Source organism: Rhinatrema bivittatum, chromosome 8 (assembly GCF_901001135.1).
Source record: "Rhinatrema bivittatum chromosome 8, aRhiBiv1.1, whole genome shotgun sequence".
NCBI classification, from domain to species: Eukaryota; Metazoa; Chordata; class Amphibia; order Gymnophiona; family Rhinatrematidae; genus Rhinatrema; species Rhinatrema bivittatum.
In genome coordinates this window covers 78,973,648-78,991,325 of record NC_042622.1, presented here as the reverse complement: position 1 = coordinate 78,991,325, position 17,678 = coordinate 78,973,648, and the positions used below count along the sequence as shown (strand labels likewise).

General features: G+C 50.2%; 1 protein-coding gene across 3 annotated transcripts in view; it reads right to left on the bottom strand.

The window, feature by feature from the left end:
• GLE1 (GLE1 RNA export mediator) overlaps positions 1 to 17,678 on the bottom strand; it is a 181,564-nt gene that overhangs the window by 151,929 nt on the left and 11,957 nt on the right. For all 3 annotated transcript variants that reach the window (XM_029612699.1, XM_029612698.1, XM_029612697.1), the window contains exons 5-7: positions 5,453 to 5,513; positions 4,846 to 5,076; positions 4,261 to 4,501 (exon numbers count right to left, since the gene is read on the bottom strand). In XM_029612699.1, the coding sequence (XP_029468559.1) occupies positions 4,261 to 4,501; positions 4,846 to 5,076; positions 5,453 to 5,513 (533 nt within the window). The remainder of the gene's footprint in view (positions 1 to 4,260; positions 4,502 to 4,845; positions 5,077 to 5,452; positions 5,514 to 17,678) is intronic.

Sequence of the window (17,678 nt, the reverse complement as noted above, 5' to 3'; positions counted from 1 at the left end):
CAGAAGCCTTAGCGGGTCTTGTGGCCTGGCTGGTACACCGCAGCTCGAACACCTTCCAGACTCGAACGTAGGCCGCCGACGTCGATGTCTTTTGTGCCCGCAATAGCGTGGATACTACCACCTCCGGGTAGCCCCGACGCCGGAGGCGGCGCCTCTCAAAAGCCAGGCCGCAAGACAGAAGAGTTCTGCCTGCTCAAAAAATACCGGGCCCTGATGTAGGAGCTGGGGGAGGTGCCCCAGCCTGATTGGCCCGTCGATCACCAGCTGTAGCAGGTCTGCAAACCAGGGTCGCCTGGGTCATTCTGGAGCGACGAAGATCACAGTCCCCTGATGGCTTTCTATTCTACGGAGCATTCTGCCCACCAGGGGCCACGGTGGAAAAGCGTAGAGCAGAAGATGTGGGGGCCACGGAAGGACCAGGGCATCCAGTCCCTCCGCGCCGCGCTCTCTCCAGCGACTGAAGAAGCGTGGAGCCTTGGCATTGAGAGTGGACGCCATCAGATCCAAGTGGGGTGCTCCCCACCGATGGACGAGAAGTTGCATCGCTTTGTCGGAGAGAGACCACTCTCCTGGGTCCAGCAGATGACGACTGAGGAAGTCCGCCTGGACGTTGTCCACCCCGGCGATGTGCGAGGCCGCTAGCCGGACGAGATGACTCTCTGCCCATTGCATCAGCAGCGCCGCCTCGAGCGCGACCTGTGGGCTGCGCGTGCCTCCTTGTCGGTTGATGTAGGCCACGGTGGTAGCATTGTCCGATAGGATTCTGACTTCCCGGTTCCAAAGAAGCGGGAGGAAATGTCGCAGAGCTAGTCGGACCGCTCTGGTTTCCAGACGGTTGATTGACCACTTCGCCTCCACCGTGGACCACGTCCCCTGCATGGCGCTTCGATCGCAGACTGCACCCCAGCCTGCTAGACTGGCATCGGTAGTCACCACCACCCAATTTGGCAGATCGAGGGACATGCCACGGGCCAGGTTTGGCGGATCCAACCATCAGCCCAGACTGTCCCTGGCATTCTGCGGGAGAATCATCTGGTAGTCCTGCGATACTGGTTTCCAACGGGAGAGGAGCGCCCACTGTAAGGTCCTGAGGTGCGCGAAAGCCCAAGGTACAAGGTCGATGGTGGACCCCATCACTCCCAGGAGTGGTAGGTAGTCCCAGGAGGTGGGCTCTGGTAACGCAGAGAACAGTCGTGTGTGATCCCGCAAGGATTGAGCCTTGTCCTGGCGCAGAAAACCCTTGCCCAGTAGGGTGTCGAAGGTCGCCCCCAAAAAATCCAAGCGTTGCGAGGGCTTGAGGGAGCTCTTGGAGCTGCAGCCATGACTACCATGATCTTGGTGAAGGTGTGTGGCGCCGTCGCCAATCCGAACGGGAGAGCCATGAACTGAAAATGCTGGGCCAGAATTTTGAAACGAAGGAAACGGTGGTGGTCCGGGCGGATGGGAATGTGCAGGTAGGCCTCCGTTAAGTCCAGGGAGGCGAGGAACTCCCCCCGATGTACCGCCGCAATCACTGATCGGAGCGTTTCCATGCGGAACCGAACGACTCGAAGGGATTTGTTGACTTCCTTGAGGTCTAGGATAGGCCGGAAGGAACCGTCCTTTGGCACGACGAAATAGATGGAATAGTGGCCCGAGCCCACCTCTCCGAAGGGCACGGGCGCAATAGCGCCTATCTCCCGGAGTCTGTCCAGAGTCAGCTGCACTGCTCTTCTCTTGAGGTCCAAGCCACAGGGAGAAAAGATGAACCTTCCCTGCGGGGGGCGGACAAATTCCAATGCGTAGCCGTGTTTTATGGTATCCAGGACCCCCTGGTCCGAGGTGATCTGCGCCCACTCCGCGTAGAAATACGTTAGCCGGCCCCCAATCCTGGGGACAGGGGAGTGGGCGAGACTGGCATCATTGTGAAGACTTGGGTGAGGGATTCCCCAGTCCGGAGGTGGCGCGCGCGGGCCGACGTCCGCAAAAGGAGCGCGACCAGGGCTGAGACCTGGGGGCGGATGGCCGGGAGCCCGCCTGTCTGTATCCCCTATAGCGCCGTTGCGCTCTGGCTCTGGTCCGAGAAGAAGAAAACGCTCTGGATGGTCGAAACCTATCCTCCGGCAGCCGATGAACAGCGTTTTCCCCCAGGGACTTGATGATCTGGTCCAAATCCTCCCCGAAGAGGAACTTGCCCCTGAAGGGAAGAGAGCCCAGACTGGACTTAGAGGACGTATCAGCCGCCCAGTTGCGTAGCCACAGTAGCCGTCGTGCTGCCACTACCGAAACCATGGATCTTGCGAGGACCCGAAAGAGGTCGTACGAGGCGTCCGCCCCATACGCCACTGCGGCTTCGTCGATCTGCCTGGGCAGCCTCATCGGCCGGCAGGACCTGAGATGTGAGGAGTTGTTGCACCCAAAGGAGACTAGGCCGCTGGGCAAGCGAACTGCACATCACCGCCCGCATACCCAGTGCGGAGATCTCGAAGACCCGCTTAAGGAAAACTTCCCACTTACGATCCTGTGTGTCCCGCAACGCCGCACCTCCCGTTACTGGGATAGTCGTCCTCTTCGTGACCGCCGACACTGCGGAGTCCACCTTTGGGACCTTGATGAGGTCCAGAAAATCTTCGGGGAGCGGGTACAGCTTTTCCATGGCCCGGCTGCTCTTCAGGGAGGCCTCCGGGGTGTCCCATTCCCTGGTGAGAAGTTGTAAAAACGAGTCATGAATGGGAAAGGCCCGAGCCCTCGGCCGGAGTGCCGCCAGGACTGGATCTCCCTTCTTTGAAGAAGTGACGACAGCGGGAGCTACTGGGGCAGGCGGGTCTGGTGGCGGGTCCAAATCTAATTCCTGAATGATCTGCGGGATGAGGTCGTCCAGCTCTTCCCTCTAGAAGAGGCGTAGGGTACGCGGATCATCCCCGTTCTGCGTGCCGTCCCCTTGTCCCCCATCCGAGAGGTCAGGTCCATGTCCCGCTGGGTCTGGCACCGCCCCCACTGCCGCAGATGCAGAGCGGACTCGGGTGGGAGGCCCCCGCTCCCGGAGGGTCGGGGGGGGCCGGCGTCGAGGGCGACATCCGTGGGATCTTAGGAGGGGGGGTCCCACAGGCGCTTCCAGCCCCTGCAGATAAGCGGTATGCATGAGCAGGATAAACTCCGGAGAGAACCCCGGCCTGCTCGGGTGCGCTTCGAGGAGCAGCGTGGTTCCTGCTCCCCGGCTCTGGGTGCTTGGTTCCTGCACCAAAATCGGGGGAGCACCCCCGCTTGTAGAATCCTCCCGGGATCCGTTCTCCCTCGTGGCCTGCGCCTCAGGGCGCTCAGAGTGTAAAATGGCCTCCATTCCCGCCAAAAATGACGGAGTGGCCGGCCCGCGCCACCCGGGCAAAAAAGAGAAATCAGTCAGGGACTGTGAGGTACCTTCCCCCCCGGGAAGGCATCGCGCGCAGATACCCTCCCGGGAAATCCGGGACCCCGGGTCGCCGCAGGCCGCACAGCGTGACGGCCGCGGCATCGGGATCGCTGTGGGAGACAAGAAAACGGCTCCAAAAATGAGAAAAAGCCTCGGGGGGGCCACGTGCACAAAAGCGCCGCTGCGGGGGGGCCCGGTTGGCCCGCACTGCCCGCTGACCGAAAATAGAGGAGGGTGCCGTGGGGGGGCCTTCCCGGCCACACAACCCGCCTCAGACGTCTTTTCCTAAGCGCCGCAGCAGCCCATGAGGAGCTGCAAAATGGCCGCGGGTGAGGGAGTAAAAGCGAAGAGGCCGGGTCCACCGGCTTTCGCGGGCACCGGGGGCTGAGCTGTGAAGGGAAAAACTGTAAAGGAAAACCAACTTACCCCTGGCTGCAACGAGAAACAAACAGCAAGGCCGCAGAGAAGAGACAAGGAAGAGAAACCACTCCCCAGAAGTTGAAAGGCCCCTGCCTTACTATTCTTTTTTTTTTTTTTTACTTAGTACAAAATTGATACAAACTTGATCCACAAGAAAAAGACAGCAACAAGCCAGATAATCAAGCAAGAAAATGAGAAAGAAGGAAAAAGAGGGGAAGCCTGATTCCCCTACTCGCATCTGCTGGAGTCAGAAGATACTGAACTCCTGCAGAGGGGGTAGTAGTATATATGGATACGCCCCCTCAAAGCTTGTGCTGACTCCATCTGCTGGATTGGGGACATAACCCACTGTCTGGACTGATCCAGGTACGTACAGGGAATAGCATGTTTACTGCAGCAGAGAGGGAGGATGAGTGTCTTGTCTGTCTGACACCCCCTGGAGTAACCCTCACCTGCCTTCTCTTTGTGCCTTGGTTCCTGTGCAGGTACAGGAGCAGGCATTTGAGTTTTCATCTGTTGCTCTCTCTCTAGTGCTTTCTGCTTTTCTCTTGCTGCTGTAGCCTCTTCCTCATCTCTCCTCTTCTTCTCTTCCATGGCAGCAGTGAGATCCTGATGCATGTTGGAAATCAATTCTCGCATGTCTTGCAATGCTCGCTCCCCACTGCTCATATCTTCTTGAGTTGGGAATCCTCGCTGCCAAAAAGAAAAGTAACTTGTCTCATCGAGAGGTAATGCTCTGTACAATAGCAGACAGATTTCAAATCAGTGCCATAATGGACACAAGAAAAGCAGGAGCCACTGGAGAACCTGCCAATAGATGAGCCAAAATTCAACTTCAGACATTATTACATAGTAACACTGTGACACTATGTTACAGCAGAGATAGGGAGATTGGCCATGAACAAAGATTTTTGTAACATGAATACAAATGTCAAAGTAATGACTGCAAACAAGGCTTCAAATAGTGTTTGCTTCAGCACACTGAGCCTATTGAATCACTACCTACCACACCACCTTACATCCAATCAACCACATACCTCGCTACAGGTCCGGATGATCCCAGACACCAGCCCACAGATCTGATTGCCACGATTGCTGTAGCCAGATATGTCTATACGTAGCAGTTCTTTGTGCTTGTAGTTGGGGTCAATCTGTTGGTTAAGCTGCAGTACCTCCTCTTGGATGGCATAGAGACGGTGCAATCTCTCCCGGCCTTCTTCCTGCCGCTGTCTTGCCTGCTCTGCTTCTCGCAACTTCAACTTCAAAATCTGTAAAAAGAGACAAAAATTCTCATAAAGTTCCAAAACCCAGGTTACGATTCATTTATACTTGCTCCAATTTTTGCACAGCACCTGTCCCTCCCCCTACTTAACTTTCCAAATGTAACAAATTCACACACTCCCAGACCAATGTTGCTGGAGAAGACTGCTTAATGCTCCAAACTCAGGTATGTCTGGAAAATTACCAAAGCAAAAATCAATTTGCCTCCTCCTCCATGCCTTCAATTCAGGGGATCCCCCAGACTATGGCAACAATCCAAGAATCCACACACACAGCTCAGGGGACCCATCCAAGGTTCTCCACACATTGCTGTAAAGTGCATCTCTCAAAACTTTGCTGACTTTTTTCACTCCTGATCCACACCTTTGCTCGGTGTTTATGTTCTTCCTTCAGTTTCTCCTGCTGCCCTAATGCCTCCTTGCAGCTAAAATAAATGAGAAGAAAAGACAAGTAAGACCACAAGGCTAGTTTAGGACTTTCTAGGTTTGTACAGAACACCATGATAACAAGCCAAAAAAAGTTATGTAAGGAATGTAGTTCTCTGTCTACAGTTAGACTAGACCAAATCATGGCAACCAGCAGATGGAGACAGACATGAAAAGGCTTGCTGATGTCACTCCTTATGTTACTCCTGGGGGAATTCTGCACACAAAAACTTAAAATTCTGCATACTATATATTGGTCAAAATAACACAATATACATGACAGTCTAAATAATTAATTTAAAATGTAATACAGAAAAAAGTTATTACTTAAAGATGCAGAATTTTAAATATGTTGAGCAGAATTTTCCTAGAAGTTCACTGTAAGAGTGTCCCTTCCACTCTCCCTTCACTTCCCTAGCCGCTTTGTCCTCTCAGGCCCCAACTCCTCCACCCGCCAGTATCTCTCTCCTCCCCTCTAGGCTCAACTCCTTCCACTGTATCTCAACTCCCAGAGTATGATCCCGCTCTCTCAGTACTGCCCCTCACACAGGCTCCCTCTGTCCCTCCCTCTCTCTCTCTCACACATACAGGCTCCCTCTCTCTAGTGCACATACGCACGCCCTCATACAAGATCTCTTGATCTCACACACACATCCCCTCATACAGGGTACCTCTCTCCCTTGCATAAAACCCACACAGGCTCCCTTTCTCTAAGTACATAAGAATTGCCATACTGGGTCAGATCAAGGATCCATCAAGCCTAGTATCCTGTTTTCAACAGTGGCCAATCCAAGTCACAAGTACCTGGCAAGTACCCAAACATTAAATAAATCTCGAGCTACTATTGCTTATTAATTTATAGCAGTTTATGGATTTTTCATCTAGGAACTTATCCAAACCTTTTTTAAACCCAGTTACACTAACTGCTGTAACCACATCCACTGGCAATGAATTCCAGAGCATAACTATATGCTGAGTGAAAAAGAATATTCTTCAATTTGTTTTAAACAAGCTACTTACTAACTTCATGGAGTGCCCCCTGGTTCTTCTACTATCAGTGAGTAAATAACCAATTTACATTAACTTTTTCCAAGTCCTTTCATGATTTTGTGGACCTCTATGATATCCCCCCTCAGTCTTATCTTCTCCAAACTGAACAGCCCCAACTTCCTCAGCCATACCTCATAGGGCAGCCACTTATTTTGGTCACCCTTCTCTGCACTTTCTACATAGGCTACCTATGTTTCGCTCTCACACACCCCTTCACACAGGCTCTCTCTCACACATACACAATCCCTTAAAACCGGCTCCCTTTCTCACAAACAAACAAGACCCTCACATACATACAATCCCTTTTTCACACACACACACCAACTCCCAATCTCTCACACATATACACACTCTTTTACAATCTCCTCACATAGGCTCCCTCTCTCTGGCACTCGTATACATGCTCTCTCTCACCCTTCCCTCCATAAGCTCACAGTCTTACACACACACTCACTCTCACCGGGGCCTCCACCTTCGCTGCGAGCGGAACTTACTCCACTTGCGGCATGCCAGGGCCTCCTCCATCTTTGCCAAATTCTACGCAGAAAATGGCAATTCTCTTCTGCATGGTGGGGGGGGGGGGGGAATTCTGCGCATAATTCCCCCAGGACTATTATATACACCTATGCTGGCACCAGCCTGCCAGTGTTCTGTCTACAAATACAAAAAGACCTGTTATATAGATGTCAATGATGATTGAAAATCTGAGTGTACCTTCATACGATGCTGTAAGTGGTACGGCTATCGTGACTGTAAGCCTATATCGAGGCTTTAAAAATCATTAGGTACCCCAGTGTTGAATAAAGACTCTTAAAGTGTTCACTGTCCAGTTTGGAATTATTACTTTGATGATGACATAAATGCCGCTGTGATAATCACTTATCTTAGGCTTGTAGTCGGTCTTGCTTCAGCCGACATCCAGATGTTTCGGAGACTGGCTCCTTCTTCAAGGGCTGGTTGTTTACAAGAGAGACCCGTGGAACATTAGTTGTTGTGGCAGTAATGATTCATCAATTGTGGACTTGTGCAATTATGTGGCGCCACTAAAGGAGCCGCAGGAGCAGCCGTCAGCCTCTCACGGAGCTTCACGGACCGCCACATAATTGCACAAGTCCACAATTGATGAATCATTACTGCCACAACAACTAATGTTCCACGGGTCTCTCTTGTAAACAACCAGCCCTTGAAGAAGGAGCCAGTCTCCGAAACATCTGGATGTATAACAGGTCTTTTTGTATTTATATTAGTTACATGTTATACAAACCAGGGTTTATATAATTAGTGTTCTGTCTACAGCAGATAGTAAGCAAGCATCCCGTGTGGTGGACTTGGGCCCTTTAGGCCATACAGGGTACAGCTTGAGCTCCTGAAGTGAAAGGCTGGCATCTCCCTCCCTCAGTTGAGTGAGAGCCCGTGTCTCCATAGGAGAAGAGGAAAGCAACAGAGACGGTACCTGGAGCTCCAGAGGTGACAACTTTGGTTCTCTCTCTCTTTTGAGCTGGTGAGGGTCAGGGGACTTCCAGAAGTGTCTGGGTTTGGATCTCCTATTTCCCCTCCCTCCTTCCTTTCTCTTCTGTTATTTCTCCTCCTCTTCTGCTTGTTGAAAGAAGCTGTCTAATTTTTAAGGTGCTCATTTAAATAAAGATTTTTTTTAAAAGTCCCAATGGATGAGCTGCTCAGTGTGGTTTCTGCAGTAGTGGAAGGAAGCTCCGGTGCAAGTGCAAGGGACATCTCAGTCTGGGAGGAAAGGAAAAATTGGTTCTCACCTGCTAAAGTTTCCCTCCTGGAATACCACAGATCAGTTCAGACTCCTAGGTTTTGCATCCCTGCCAGAGGTGGAGGCAGAGAAAGTTTTACTGACACTGCTACATTACCTAGTAGGCCACCTGCAGTCCCTCAGTATTGACCTATACCCAAGCCAGGATGACAACACTAAGAACCTTAAATGCAAACTCCCACAAAGAGCAGGAGGAAGGTGACGTTGTAACCAAAGGAAGATGCATCTTCATAAATGAAGTCAAGAAACAGCATGGAAACTTCCAACAGTTCTGTATTATGTACATCCATCAGTAAGAGCAGATTTTACCCTCTCCTCGATGGGTGGATCCCTGAACTGATCTGGAGTATTCCAGGAATGAAAATTAGCAGGTAAAAACCAATTTTCCTTTCCTGTTCATACCCCAGATCAGTCCTGGAGAGCCCTGCTTGCAGAACACTTTCACCAAACCACAGACATCCCAGACATCCAAGCAATAATGTCTGGCGAAAGTGTGTAGTGACTTCCATGTAGCCGCCCTGCAAATCTCCTGCAGACACCCCTGTTGTGACTTGGACCAAGAAGACACCTGAGAACAATGTTGAATGAGCCCTTAAAGCCTCCAGGATAGGGCAACCCTTACATATATAAGCCGAGCCAATTGCCTCCTTTAGCCAACATGCCATTGTAGCCTTAGATGCTTTACACCCCTTCTTTGGGCCACTCCAAGGTACAAAGAGATGATCCGATCTCCGGAAATCATTAGTAACTTTCAGATACTGTAACAAAGCATGCCTTACTTTCAAGTGCCTAAAGTTCTCTTGCATGAGGCGAGGAGGAATCCAAATCCGGAAGGGCTGGAAGTTCCACCGCCTGACTAAAGTAGAATTCAGAAATCACCTTTGGCAGAAAAGAAGGCAACATATCTCCAACTCTGAAATCTACAAGAATGGATCTCAACAAGACAAAGCCTGAAGCTCCAAAATTCTCCTAGCTGAACAAACAGCCACTAGAAAAAACACCTTAACAGTCCTTTAAGGTAGCTCTCCTCAGTGACTCAAAAAGAGCCTCACACATACCTCTAAGTACCAAATTAAGATTCCAAGAGGGACAGATCTTTCTCAACAGAGAATGCAAAATCTTTGTCTCTAGAAGAAAACTTATGACATCCAGATGCGCAGATAGAAGATTTCCCTGCACCTTACCCCGGAGACAGCCCAAAGGTACTACCTGTACCCTCATGGAGTTAAAGACTAATCCCTTGACTAAACCCTCCTGAAGAAAAGTCAAAATATACGATACAGTAGCTTGAATAGGCTGCACCCTCTTAATGAGACATCAGGCCTCAAAAACCCTCCAAATCCTCATATACGCCAAGGACATGGAAGGCCACCTGGCCTGCAGTAAGGTGGTAATAAATGTTTAGGAATATCCCTTTCATCTCAGCAGACTTCTTTCAAAAGCCAAACTGCGAGTCAGAAATCAGCCTCCAGATCCAAAAATAATGGGCCCTGGCGGAGCAGATTTGACAGATGACCAAACCTCAGTGGCCCATCTATGGCCATATTAACGAGATCTGTGAACCATGGATGACGTGGCACTCTGAAGCCACCAGAATTACCTTGCCTGGATGTTTCTCTATCAACTTTATCACCTTGCCCACCAGTGGCCATGAAGGAAAGACAAAGAAGAATGTCTTGAGGCCATGGAAGAACCAGAGCATCGATAGCTTCTGCCCCGTGTTCTCTCAGGCAGCTGTAAATACGAGGAGCCTTGGCATTCTGCCTAGTCACCATTAAGTCCATATGAAGATACCCCCATGTCTTACGGATGAGAAGCATCACCGCCTCCAATGGCTCCCTCTCCCCGGGGTCTAACTTTCTTCGACTGAGAAAATCCTCTTGAACATTGTGCACACCAGCAATGTGAGATACCGCTTTTCTCTCCAAGTGCTGTTCCACCCAGAGAATCAATTTCTGTGCCTGCTAAGCCACTGCCAGACTCTTAGTTCCTCCCTGTCTGTTGATGTAGGTCACCATCATTGCATTGTCCGATAGGACCCTCACCGGACGTCACATAACTAACGTACCACTCTCGTCTCTGATTGATAGATCATGAAGCCTCTTTCTTTGACCACTGGCCCTGTGCCACCTGATCCTTTCATACTGCTCCCCAGCCCGAAAGGCTGAGTTGGTGGTGAGTATCATCCAATCCGGAACCTCTAATTCCACACCACACTCCAAACTGGCCCGAAGAAGCCACCACAAAAGACTGTCCCTGCCTTCTCCCTCAAGCAGAAGATGAAACTTGCTCAAGATATCAATTTCAATGTCAATGCCATAGGACCCAGAACCTGCAAATAGTCCCAGATCTTGGGCATTGAAAGCCCCAACAGGTGTGGATCTGACCATGTGACTTCAGCAACCTTTTCTCCATGAGGAACACACTCCCCACCTGCATGTGAAGCACGTTCCCAGAAACTCCAGGGTCTGAGAGGGAATGAGATGGCATTTTGCTAGATTTACCACCCAGTCCAGAGATTTCACTCTCATCAGAACCTTCTGCACCAACTTCCAACAGAAATCCTCTGACTTCACCCGGATGAGCCCGTTGTCCAGATATGGATACACCAGCACACTGTCCTGTTGAAAGGCCGCTGCTACAACCATCATCACCTCGGTGAATGTGCACGGTGTCATTGTCAGCCCGAATGGAAGGGCTCAAAAACTGAAAATGTTCCCCTAGGATCATGAACCTTAGAAACCGCTGATGCTCCAGCCTGTTGACTATATACAGATAAACTTCTGTCAAATCCAGAGATGCTAAAAACTCCTCCTTGCATACCGCCACAATGATCAAACTCAGGGTCTCCATTCAAAAATGAAGAAATTTGAGAGCTACATTCACCTTCTTCAAATCCAAGATTGGGCAAAACAGCCCTTCTTTCTTTGGCACGATGAAATAAATAGAATATCTTCCTGTTCTTTGTTCCTTTTGAGGAACTAGCACTATAGCCCTCAGACGTTGCAAGCGGTCCAACATCCCTTGAACACCTACCTGCTAGGAAAGAGGAGCACAAGGGGAAACAATGTAAGTGTATCGAACTGGACAAGCAATTTCTAATATGTAGCCATCTTATCACTTTTAGGACCCACTGGTCCATGGTAATTTTGGTAATTTTAAAATGCGCTAAGCGCCTTCTGACAGCCAGAACTGAAGAGTGGACGGTACTCGCTTCATTACGAGGACTTTGCGCCTCCTGTACCTGGGTTGTCCTGGGAAGGCCTCCGACCACACCGACAGGATTTCCCCCAGGACTAAGCTCTGGCTGCAGCTTGCCTCTAAGGCCCTGAAGAACCTTTAGATTGATAAAATCTCTTATTGTCTCGAAACAGAGCTCGAGCAGGAAAAAATGTTCTGCCCTTTGGCCTGTCTTCTGGAAATTTATGCACTTTGGATTCTCCCTAATGCTTCATTATCTGCTCCAAGTCCTTCCCAAACAAGAGCTTGCCCTTAAATGGAAGAGCTCCCAGTTGAGATTTGGCCCACATGTCCACCGACCAGTTCCGCAACCATAGTAACCTTCTGGCTGACGTTACAGATATCATGATCAGGTCATACAAGGCCAGATGCTCCATATGCCACAGCCGCATCTAAATGCTCAGCCTTCTGTGTTGCAGCCCATGAAGCAGCTTGAGTCTCCTGTAATTGCTGGACCCACGCAAACATGCCCCTCTGCATAAAACTGCTGCAAATCGCAGTCCTTATGCCCAGGACTGAGACTTCAAAGATCCTCTTGAGGTGAAGCTCCAACTTGTGGTCCTGCATGTCTTAACACTGCTGACCCCACCAATGGAATAGTGGTCTTCTTGGTTATCGCCAACACCGAAGTGTCGACCTTGGAAAGCGCCAATGCTCCAATGTCTCTTCAGGCAACAGATAAGGCTTCACCACAGCTCTGCCAATCCTTAAGCCAGAGGCTGGAGTGTCCCACTCTCGAACCACCAAATTCTTCACCAACTTATGAAAGGAAAAACCTTTGTTGAACCTCCTCCAACCATCTAACACAGGATCCATTCCCTCCAAGTCATACTCCTCTTGGGAAACCTTGATTCCCAGCTCCTGGAACACCTGTGGAATCAAAGGCCAGAGCTCTTCTCTGCGAAACAGTCACACCACCTTGGGGTCATCCTCTCCAGTTACTGGGACCTCCTCTGGGTCCCAGCTGGATCTGCATCATCCAGCCCCAGAACATCCATCAGTGCATCATCATAAATCTCTGAATCCTCCTCTGGACCACCAGGCTAACAAGAAAGACCCAATACACAATGAACACTTGATAAATTCTCTCTCTTTGCCTGCAAGGGTCTTTATACTGGCTGCGGATCCGAGAGTGCACCTCTCCTGCTGCTTTCTCTGTTAAATAGGCTTTTTACATTAATAAAAAAAACTCCATATATAAAGTCTGTGAGGTTTCAGGGAGTGAGTTAAGAGGGAAATCATCCCAATCAAAGCCTCCCTGCTCCTCCTCGGGGCCAGATACAGCCAGGATAACCTCAGTGGGGATTCGTCTCCCCTGCAGATGCAGACAGTCCAGCTCAAGAATCCAAAATGGCCACCATTCTTGCACCAAAGGGGAGAGTAATTTCGGCAGATCCGGCACCCTGTGCTGCTCGACATGACTGACCCACAGGAGCTGCAGTAACAAGACCCTATTTCACAGAGGTGGCAGGCACACCCGAATTGTCTTCTCCGCCGGAAATGTGGCCCGCACAGAGTCCAGCCCTGTTCAGCCGCGATAGCGATCCCCCACAGGAGTGGCGAGCATTACTCACACCATAACACACATAGCTGAGATCATGCACTGCCAAACCCTCACCTTGCGCTGCCTTTAACCACTAACTCTGCACCCCTTGGCACTGCAAAAAAAAAAAAAAAGCCAGACACAAAAGAAAAACCAGCGCAAGGCAGGAACTAATTTCCTGCCACTGTAAAACGTTTTACTTTTTTTTTTTTTAAACTAACTTTAACCTCCCAGACAAGCAAGAAATATAAGCGGGAATACTTTCCTGCACCAGGCTTGGAATCCACTGGCAGCTCTGCAGATACAAGCTGCTTCATGAAGGGGGTGGGATCTAGATTTCCAGATGTGCATACCACAGAACTTTGTACTGAGCTAACAAAAGGGTCACCAATTGGACTGATCTGGGGTATGAACAGAAATGATTTGACCTTGTGGACAGCCATGTTTGGAACAGAACCACGAGAAAACAAGACAGCGCCAGCTGGGGACCATGGGAGGAAGACCGTGCTATGCACAGCATGCCACTTGAGAAAGGTTCAGGTGGGAACAGCCCCGCAAGTGTGCCATGGCCCGCGGACAGCTAGAGATTTTAACTTGGAGGGGTGTTTAGTTCAGAGAGGACTCGGGGCACAGAAGCTGAATTTTTGACCTCCCTGCCTGCCCCAACAGCTTTTTTTTTTTTTTTTTTTTTTTTACAGAGGTGGGGCCCTGAGATAGATACTTGCTATAGCTCTGAGCAGTGTATAGAGCTACCTGTGAGTCCCAGGGTTGTGGTCTGATAGGGTCCTGTAGGTGCTGCTGCTCCTTTACTGGATTCCTCCTCCTCCTTTCCCAGGGCAATGATTTCCAACAAATTTTGTGGGAGTTGCAGGCTTTATTTTTTAAGGAGCAAGTCACAGACCCAGGGCAGTTTTGGATCTTCCTGCCCTCCTGCACCCTCTGGGCAAGGTGCCCGAGGTAAGAAAAGGCATAGGGCATCTCAGAGGAAGATGGGTCTCCCTCAGAGGATTCCCTGGAGGATTTTAAGAATTTTCCTCAAGGTAACAGTAATGTGGAGTTGGAGGAAGACTAGGTTCCTTTGGAGAGGGAAGTTCACACCTACCGTGTGATGTCCTTGATTTCTCAGTCACTGTGCACCTTACAAATTTTGCATGATAAAAAGAATGAGACACTTCCTTCCAAGGAGGACCCTATTATGGTCAGTTTGAGAAAACCCTGGCGGTTTTCTCCCCCTACACCAGGCGACGCAGGATTTGATCAATCTAGAATGGGTGGCCACAGAAACTAGTTTTAAAGGAGGATGCTCCTTGTCCAAGCTGTATCCATTGGATCTGCATTTGAATGATATACACCCTGGAGGAAAGGCAAGAAAGGGGAGATACAATAGAGATTCAAATATCTCAAAAGTTTCCATGCACAGGAGGTAAGCCATTTTCAATGGAAAGGAGGCTCTAGAACGAGGAGTCATGAGATAAAGTTGAAAGGCGGGAGACTCAGAAGTAATCTTAGGAAATATTTCTTTACAAAGAGGGTGGTGGATGTGTGGAACAGCATCCCGATGGAGACAAACACAGTATCTGAATTCAAGAAAGCATAGGTTAAATACAGGGAATCTCTAAGGAAGAGATGAGATTTATAATGCTAAATTAATTGGATGGATGGGCAGACTAAATAGGCCATGCGGTCTTTACCTTCCATCAAGTTCCTAAGTTTTGGCTCCCAAGGTAGATGCCTTGATGTGTTCAGTGACAAACAGGACCATAACTACAGTAGAAAGTGGTGCAAGGCTCAAGGATGCACAAGACAGGAAAATTGATTCTTACCTGCTAATTTTCATTCCTGTAGTACCGCAGATCAGTTCAGACTCCTGGGTTTTGCCTCCCTTCCAGCAGATGGAGACAGAGAAAGTTTCACAGGCTCCGCCTCTTAACCCGGTGTGCACCCATTCTGAACATTCCAGATACCGTACTAAAAGCCTACTGACGTTTAAGTAGCGTAGGAGGCGGTAGTCTTCCGTGTCCTTCCGTCTATCAGGGGACGGTAAGGAAATGGACTGGTTCGGGTAAAACTCTGAGACTACCTTTGGTAAGGACAGAATGGTGCAAAGCTGTACCGTTTCTGGAATAAACCGAAGGACTGACTCCAGACATGACAGCACCTGTAGTTCAGAGATGCGACAAGCCAAGCATATCGCCACCAAGAATACAGTTTTCAGCATTAACAGGCATAGAGACAGACTGCACAGTGGCCGAAAGGAAGGCCCTGCTAAAAAGTCCAATTCTAGATTGAGGTTCCATATGGGGACCGGCCACTTTAAGGGTGGTCGTAGGTGTTTAACCCCTTTTAGGAAACGGGCCAAGACCGGATGCATTGACAGGTGAGTTCTGCTCACCTCACCCCTAAAATAGGAGAGAGTCACCACCTGGACCTTCAAGGAGTTGAGGGACAATCCTTTGTTCAGGCCGTCCTGTAAAAATTCCAGGATCATGGGTATCTTGGTCATTCATAGGGGCACCCCGCGTTCCTCACAGGAAATATTCTTCAGATTCGCACGTATGCCAGGGATGTTGAGAACTTCTGTGCACGGAGCAAGGTGGCGATTACAGCCGCCAAATATCCACGCTTCGTCAGATGAGCCCTCTCAAGGGCCAGACCGTAAGACAAAACAGAGTTGGGTCCTCGTGAAGGATCAGACCTTGTTGGAGAAGGTCCCTGTGCGGGGGAGGCATAGGGGACTCTCCACTAGGAGTCGCCACATGTCTGCATACCACAGGTGTCTGAGCCAATCCGGGGCCACCAGAAGGATTAATCCTCTATGGCCTTTGATCTTGCAGATGACCTTGCGCAGCAGAGGCCACGGAGGGAAGGTGTACAGTAAGTCCTCCTCTAGCCAGGTCTGGACAAGGGCATCGATCACTTGGGAGCACTGATCTCATCTGTGACTGAAGAATTGAGGGACCTTTGCATTGTGGGATGTCGCCAGTAGGTTGATGGATGGGAGGCCCAAGCGATCTACTAGGTGCTGGAAGGCTCTGGTTGACAACGCCTACTCCCCTGGACCCAGGCTCTCCCTGCTGAGAATGTCTACTCTGACGTGGTCTTTTCCAACCATGTGGGAGGCCAAGATCCCTTGTAGATTTAACTTCGCCCATTCCATAAAGGAAAATTAGTTTCTTACCTGATAATTTTCGTTCCTGTAGTACCACGGATCAGTCCAGACACCTGGGTTGTGACTCCGCACCAGCAGGTGGAGACAGAGCAAAACTTGTCGGGCTTCCCTACATATAGTAAGGTGCCACCCACAGCCCCTCAGTCTTATGTAATGTCAAAGCAAATTTAATAACCAAGCTATCTAACTAGACCGCCCTAACCAGGGCCGGTTCAATAAACCCCCAGCCGGAACAGAACGTCCGTAACCAAGGGACACGCGAACTATAACCCAACCTAAACAAGTGAATCCACCGAGCGGACTCTCTGTTACTTCAGAACAAAAACAGCATCTCGGGCGGGATCCTGGACCGATCCGTGGTACTACAGGAACGAAAATTATCAGGTAAGAAACTAAGTTTCCTTTCCCTGTACGTACCCGGATCAGTCCAGACACCTGGGATGTACCAGAGCCAAATTACTGAGGGTGGGAACCAGAGAGTCCCGCTCGGAGTACTCTCTCTCCAAAACCCCCAGAATCCGTCGCCTGGACATCCAACCAATAATGTCTAGTAAAAGTGTGTAACGACTTCCAAGTCGCCGCTCTGCAGATTTCCTGAGGCGACACGTGAGAGGACTCCGCCCAAGACGCGGCATGTGACCTTGTTGAGTGAGCCCGAAGGCCCACCGGAACCGGCTTCCCTCGTAGGATGTACGCCGAAGAGATAGCCTCCTTGAGCCAACGCGCAATAGTTGTCCGGGAAGCCGCACCACCCCTCTTTGGGCCAGAACACAACACAAAGAGGTGGTCGGAGACTCGGAACGGATTCGTGACCTCCAGGTAACGAAGGAGGACCCTACGCACATCGAGTTTCCGGAGTTTCCTCATCTCTGGACTGCGCTCCTGCGGGAAAGCAGGAAGCTCCACCGACTGATTTAAATGAAAAGCAGATACTACCTTAGGCAAAAAGGAGGGAACCGTCCTTAGAGAAACTCCTGAATCTGAGATCCGTAAGAATGGCTCCCTACATGATAGAGCCTGTAACTCTGAAACTCGTCTCGCCGACGCTATGGCCACAAGGAAGACCGCCTTCAGTGTAAGATCCTTTAGTGACGTCCGCCTTATCGGTTCAAACGGAGCCGAACATAAGGCGGAGAGAACCCAATTGAGGTTCCATGACGGACAAGGATGACGTAACGGAGGACGTAAATGCTTAGCTCCTCGAAGGAACCGAGCTATGTCCGGGTGAAGGGCCAGGGACACCCTCTGCACCTTACCCCTGAGACAACCGAGAGCCGCCACCTGAACCCGAAGGGTACTACAAGACAGACCTTTAGAAAGGCCCATCTGAAGAAAGGCAAGCACATCGGACATGGATGATAACATAGTATCCACCCTACGATTTC